Source organism: Vicia villosa, linkage group LG1 (assembly GCF_029867415.1).
Source record: "Vicia villosa cultivar HV-30 ecotype Madison, WI linkage group LG1, Vvil1.0, whole genome shotgun sequence".
NCBI classification, from domain to species: Eukaryota; Viridiplantae; Streptophyta; class Magnoliopsida; order Fabales; family Fabaceae; genus Vicia; species Vicia villosa.
In genome coordinates, this window is record NC_081180.1 from 165782330 (window position 1) to 165789401 (window position 7072).

The window sequence follows — 7072 nt, forward strand, 5'->3', positions numbered from 1 at the left end:
ACTACTATGTCTTGATCTATTATTGAAGAAACTAACAAAATGCATGATAAAGATCTTATATTGTCCTACAAAGAAGAAATTTGCATATGAGTTTACAAAAGTCTTAAAGATTGACAATTTTGTATACTTAAGAGATGAATTGGAAATGGTATGTATATAGAATTATAGAAAAAATTATAATAATTCTAGAACATAAAATCTAGTTTGTTAAGACATTGGTTTTAACAAACTAATTAGTTAGTTATTGTTAGTTAGAGAAGTCGTTAAGTGAGTTACATAACATACAAGTCAATATTAACCTAATGTACATTATTATTAAAATCATATGTTTATTGCTAGCTTGCCAATCTATTTTACTTTTGAATTATCGCTTTCATTCTATTCGGTTTATGCTTTGCTTGCATTACAAACAACTAAAAAGTTACGCCTACATTTAGAGGAAATTTTTTTAATAACCAAATTTTAAAAGAAAAATACATCACTAACTCATATTTTAAGAAAATTACCCCAATAACTATGTTTGGGGGTGTTTTGCACCTAGGCGTCATTCCATATGGCGCCTCCTATTTCTTTTTTTAAATTTCTCCTATTTTTAAAAAAAATTCCAATTACCTACGAATTTATATGCAGACCAAACATGAAAATATTCTGCAGGTAAATCCGCAAGTAAGAGTAAATCCGCAGGTAACAAAAAATTTTAAAAAAAAAAATAGAAGGCGCCTATGTGTAAAACACTCCCAAACATGATTATTGAGGTAATTTTCTTGAGATATAAGTTAGTTATGTGTTTTTCTTTTAAAACTTGGTTATTAAAACTTGGTTATTAAATTTGTCAAAAAAAAAAACCTTGGTTATTAAAAAAACTTGGTTATAAAAATAAGAAGTTATTTTTGAGTAACTTCTCATTATTTTTTTAATAATTAATATATAACTTTCTTAATATCAAAATTACTTTTAAAATTTATAATAAATAAACTCAAAATATCTTCTATTTACTTTAAGTAACTCTTATAAAACAAAAACAAGCATCAATATTTCAAAACCACTTCATTCACAATCAATTATTACAATGACAGAAATAAACACACACTAAAAAAACAGAAAAAACCAAACAGTCCCACACAACAATAATAATGCAAATATTACTCAAGTCCACCACTCCTACAACTACAACTACATACACACACACACAACACACAACACTTTGTGATACTTTTGTTTTTTAAAGTAAAACAAAGTCCTCTTTTTATTACTATTTTTTCTGTTACTTTTCGTGTGTTTGTGTTGTGTGGTGTCATTGTGCGTCTATTGCTTTTGGACTCTTCCCATTACAATTTCATCATCCATTAAACCTGTCCCTTTTCTCTCTTCTCTTATCCCTCACTGCTTCCATGTCGGCCATCATCTCTTCCTCCCTTTCAATTCAATCATCCTCGTGATTCTTTCTCTCTTCTAAATTCTCCTCTTTTTTTTAACAAGATCTCTACTTTTTTACCTGGATCTTAGACTATGTTGTTTTGGTTCATGTTCCTGTAATGATTCAGTTGAAGCTTGAACACAGAAAAAAATTTGGTGGGCATGAACAATTTCCATGAAATTTCTAATTTTGATGAACATGGCAGAAACCCTTTGACATTTCAAGGTTCTCTACACATTAGGATTTTCTTGGTGTCAAAGTTTTGGAGATAATTGACATCAAAATAGAAAAAAAATTGAACTTTATGAAATCTGAATTAGTCTGTTGTCAGCAAAACTGAAGATTTAAGAGAAGGAAGCAGTGAGCAACTGTGATCATACATGACTTTTCAGGTAGAAAAAAAGTCATAATTTTGAACTTTTCTGATGTTTTAATTCATGGATGATGGAAATTAATGTTTTTTTTATGTGGGTCATGGATTCTGTTACTTAAATTGGTAAACTAATAAAGTTGCAGAAATTTTGCAGTGAAAGTTTTGTGAAGATGAATACATTCATGGATTCAAGAGATGATAAGTCAGCAAAAAGAGATGAAAGGTGTTTAGATCCTCAGCTATGGCATGCTTGTGCAGGTGGAATGGTTCAGATGCCGGCGGTGAACAGTAAAGTGTATTACTTTCCTCAAGGTCATGCTGAACATGCATGTGGAAGTGTTAACTTCATGAATTGTCCAAAGGTGGAGCCTTTGATTCCATGCAGAGTTTTTGAGGTTAAGTTTATGGCTGATCCTGAGACTGATGAGGTTTATGCTAAGCTTAAGCTTGTTCCTTTGAGTGGAAATGGAAATGATGGTGTAGATTGTGACAATGATGTTGTTGGTGTTGAGAATCAAGATAAGCCGGCTTCGTTTGCGAAGACATTGACGCAATCTGATGCGAATAATGGTGGAGGTTTTTCGGTTCCTAGGTATTGTGCGGAGACGATTTTTCCGCGGTTGGATTACGCGGCGGATCCTCCTCTTCAGAATATTTTGGCTAAGGATGTTCACGGCGAGACGTGGAAGTTTAGGCATATTTATAGGGGGACGCCGAGGAGGCATCTTTTGACTACCGGTTGGAGTACTTTTGTTAATCATAAGAAGCTTCTTGCTGGTGATTCGATTGTGTTTTTGAGGGCGGAGAATGGTGATCTTTGTGTTGGGATTCGACGGGCGAAGAAGGGGATTGGTGGTGGACATGAGGATCCGTCAGGGTGGAATCCGGTTGGAGAAAAGTTTCCTCTACCTTGGTTCGCGCAGAACGAGAATCAAATGATGAGAAACTTTAACAATAACAATAACAACAACAATGGTTTGAACTCGAGCGCGAATGTGACGGGGAGGGAAAGAGTTAGGCCAGAAGTGGTCCTTGAAGCGGTAACTTTAGCTGCAAATAAGCAACCGTTTGAGGTTGTTTACTATCCTCGTGCAAGTACACCGGAGTTTTGTGTTAAGGCGCATTTGGTAGAGGCGGCAATGCAGATTCGATGGTGTTCTGGAATAAGATTCAAGATGCCATTTGAAACCGAGGATTCGTCTCGAATAAGTTGGTTTATGGGAATCGTATCTGGAGTTCAGTTTGTTGATCCCCTTCTCTGGCCTAATTCACCTTGGAGACTTCTTCAGGTAACATCATATTTTATTAAATTTGTTGAACTTCCACTGGAAAATCCTCGCCGTCCCGAGTGGCAATATCACTGACGGACTTCCAACGGAAGATCCTTATATTAGTCTTAAATAGCTTAGCATCGATATTGTGTTTAGTTTTAATAATTTGCTCGAGTTATTATATTTGTAGGTTAAATGGGATGAACCGGATTTACTGCAAAATGTGAGAAGGGTGAGTCCATGGTTGGTTGAGTTAGTAGCAAACATTCCATCAATAAACCTTTCGCCTTTCTCACAACCAAGAAAGAAATTGAGAATGACGCCAAACTCAGATTTCCCCCTCGACGGCCAAATTCCGGTGCCAACTTTTCCTAGTAACCTTCTAGGTACGAGCAACCTATTTCGTTGTCTACCCGAAAATACTCCTGCTGGCATGCAGGGAGCCAGGCATGCTCATTACGGTCTTCCAATATCGGATCTCCACCTCAGTAAAGTTCAGTCAGGTCTATTTCCGGCCGGTTTCGTGCCTTTTGATCATGCTGCTAAACTACCACCTAATGTCTCTAATAACCTAATGATGCAAAAATCTAGCATGAGTGAGAATGTCTCTTGCTTACTATCTATGGCAAGTTCTACTCAGCCTTCGAGGAAATTCGATGACGAGAAGAAACCTCAGCTCGTGCTTTTCGGCCAAAAAATTCTAACCGAGCAACAGATCTCTAACGACCGTTCATCAGACGGAAATGCCGATAAAATGAGTAATTTTTCTGATGGTTCGGGAACTCCTCTTCATCAACAAGGCTTGCGAAAACGTTCTTGTGAAACCGAGGCGAGTTTGGAGAGTACTGATCACTGTAAAGTTTTTCTCGAATCAGAAGATGTCGGTCGAACAATTGATCTATCTTTACTTGAATCTTATGATGAACTGTACAGAAAACTCGCAGACATGTTTGGCATCGAAAAATACGAAAAGGTAAGCCGCGTGCTCTACACCGATATATCAGGAGCAGTCAAACACATTGGAGATGAACCATTCAGGTACGGATCACAGTCACCACCCTCTTGAATTGCAATTAAATTAACATCTTATAGTATAATAAGCACTTATCATAGAAGTGTTTATGTATAAGTTCTCTTGAATATTACCTAAAATGTTTATGCTAGTACATAACCGCCTCTGTAGCACCAACACTTCTGAAAGAACACGTGTTTGTAGCACAGACACCGAGACTTGTGATTATTACGTTTAATTTATTCATTTTTTTAAAATTATGTCGATGTGTGAGTGTCGGTGTTATGTCTGGTGTCTTGTGTCTGTGTTTCATAGATAACTTGCAAATAAGCGAATCAAAACATGCTTGCTTATGATCTCTTACATGATTTTGCAGCAACTTCACAAGAACAGCAAGGAGATTGACAATTCTAATGGACTCAAACAAATAAACATTCATTCAATTTGTACAGCTGGTTTATGAAATCTTCATTGACAAACAGAAGAAGGAAGAGTGATCTAATTTTTGAGTTTGGATTTTGAAATTTTCATTGTAGTGATCATCATAACTCCAAGAGAATTTCCTTCTCTCTTTTTGTTTGTTTTATTTTTAATTGAGTGTTTTGTAGGTGGAAGAGGGAAAATTTGATTGGTTTTTTTTATGTAGTGAGAAAAAAAAAACAGTATTCAACTTGAATACCTAATTGAAGCATTCACCTTATTTATCTTCTTGTTGATACCTTGTACATATAATTTACTAGCATTTATAGTTTAATCAATTTTGAATTATGTGCAATTCTAAGGCCGAAAATGTAAGTAACATCATCACCTATAAATATAATTAGGTCATGTCAACAAAAATAATAAATGTTTTATTATGGTTGGTAAGAAATTGGTAAATGAACAAGTTTCTGCCCAAGAAACACATCATGTTTAACAACTAAAACAAGAAAGAAAAAAATTATAAAGTTGGTTTGAAAGTCTAATCACTCCTAAATAGCATTTGGAGAAGATTAATTTCTGCAACTGCAATTGCGCGCAGACAAAAAATTGAGTCTTATTGAATTTGATAGATTAATTTCTACAACTACAATTGACGTGAACGCAATTGAGCGCAGACCCAAAAATTAGGTTCTGCAGCTGCAATTGCGCGCAGACAATAAATTAGGTCTTATTGAATTTGATAGATTAATATCTACAACTACAATTGAAGATAGATTATAATCTCTACAACTACAATTGGAGTGAACGCAGACCAAAAAGATAGATTATAATCTCTACAACTACAATTGAAGTGAACGCAGACCAAAAAAATTAGATTCTGCAGCTCCAATTGCGCGCAGACACAAAATTAGATCTTACTGAATTTGATAGATTAATCTCTAGAACTACAATTAAAATGAACGCAATGAGCGCAGACACGAAATTTGGTCTTATCAAATTCGATGGATTAATATCTACAATGGATGTTGATATCATATTTGAGACAACAAAAAGTCTAATCAAAACGGAGAAACATGGGTGAAGTTGACATCATGCATAGTCAAGAATGACATGTTTTACACGGCAACATACACACATCACGAGCCATGACTTTAATAGAAGCTAGCTACTAATAATGTGACACATGGAAGACAATGGCATGAAACAACAAAAACAAGGATGAAGAAGTCATGAAACATGGTGCATCAAGAGGGTTTCAATTCAACTTCCAAGCATGGAATTTTCTTACCTAAAATTCAATTCAACCAAACATTGGTCTCATGCTGATGCCGCATAGTGTGGGAGAGTTTAATTTAATATAGTTAAATGAATTAATGTGACATTTATGTTAGAGTTTTCGGGATTGCAAAACTAGAGTTTTCGAACACATACAAAGTCAAATAATGTTAGATTCGGAGCGTGACATGCATAAAATATTACTAACATTAAAAAAACAACATCATAGGAGTATCAATGAAGGAAGAGCTGGAAAGCAGAGGACAAATTCCTATTTATATTGAAAACAAAAACTAATATAGTAAAAAAAATATATTCTTAATAAATTTAATACTTATTAATATGATATTGAGAGAGTAGAAGAGGTGGTAAAACGAGTGCTATTTATAATTATTTTATCTGATTTTTTAGATGAACCAAAATTTTAAATTTGTACCTTTTAATATATGTGTGCATATAAACAATAATATAAACTTTTAAAATTTTAAGTTTAAAAATGTGTAATGTCATATTTTAATTTAAAATTTCTACTCTCAATTATATTCATCTCATATATATTACTCTCTTCGTTTTAAAATGAGTATCGTTTAAAGAAAAAAATATGTTTTAAAATAAATATTATTTTTACTTTTCAATATAAAAATAATTGTTATTTTTTTAATTGTGTCCTTTAATAATTATTTTGTACACTACTTTCAATACATTAATAGAATTAGTTTAAGAAAAGTGAAATATTTTAGAACAATATCATTGCATTTTTTAATTTGTATGTAAAAATTTTAAGAGAAAATAGGTGATGCATTGACAGTGTAAAAAGGTTTTACACTGTCAACTAATCACAACCATGAATCAGCATAAATCAGACTGTAATTTTTAAAAAATTTATATGACATGACAAAACGATTTGTTTTTATTGGATGACAGTGTAAAACTTTTTTACACTGTCAATCAGTGCACATTACCTTTAACCTAAAATTTTAAACACATTTATTTTAAAACGGAGAGAAAATGTTATTTTACAAAATTTTCGTTTGTGACAGTTAAGGAGGAGTAAATATACTTGGCACACGTGAGAACATGGGCCATGCATGGTATGATAAAGTAAAGGTAAAGGGAAAAAAGAGACAATAATAGCTTCACGTGTGGGTGACGTCATCAACGGTGGATTTACGCATGTGTTACGGCGTGTTGGCGACCGGGTTGTTTTCTTGTTGCCACGATATTGGTTGTTTGAACTTTCAAGTATATTTTACTGTCAAATTAATTGTTTTTATAGACACTTTTATCGTAAAATCCAAGGA

General features: G+C 33.6%; 1 protein-coding gene across 2 annotated transcripts; it reads left to right on the forward strand.

Annotated features, from left to right (window-relative positions):
• Positions 1 to 1197: 1197 nt before the first annotated feature.
• On the forward strand, positions 1198 to 4873 carry LOC131644603 (auxin response factor 18-like). 2 transcript variants are annotated; one of them, XM_058915150.1, is made up of 4 exons: positions 1198 to 1809; positions 1934 to 3079; positions 3252 to 4099; positions 4450 to 4873. In XM_058915150.1, exons 1-4 carry the CDS (start codon positions 1798 to 1800, stop codon positions 4502 to 4504), a joined length of 2061 nt encoding a protein of 686 aa, XP_058771133.1. In that variant the 5' UTR covers positions 1198 to 1797; the 3' UTR covers positions 4505 to 4873. The 2 variants fall into 2 exon arrangements, with proteins under 2 accessions (XP_058771133.1, XP_058771134.1); XM_058915151.1 differs by having other exon boundaries at positions 1199 to 1809; positions 1945 to 3079; positions 4450 to 4872.
• Positions 4874 to 7072: the final 2199 nt, after the last annotated feature.

Excerpts from the sequence above, each read along its gene's own strand:
- LOC131644603 (XM_058915150.1), top strand. Across the intron at positions 3,080-3,251 it reads CACCTTGGAGACTTCTTCAG|GTTAAATGGGATGAACCGGA; the intron begins GTAACATCATAT and ends TTATATTTGTAG. Across the intron at positions 4,100-4,449 it reads ATTGGAGATGAACCATTCAG|CAACTTCACAAGAACAGCAA; the intron begins GTACGGATCACA and ends ATGATTTTGCAG.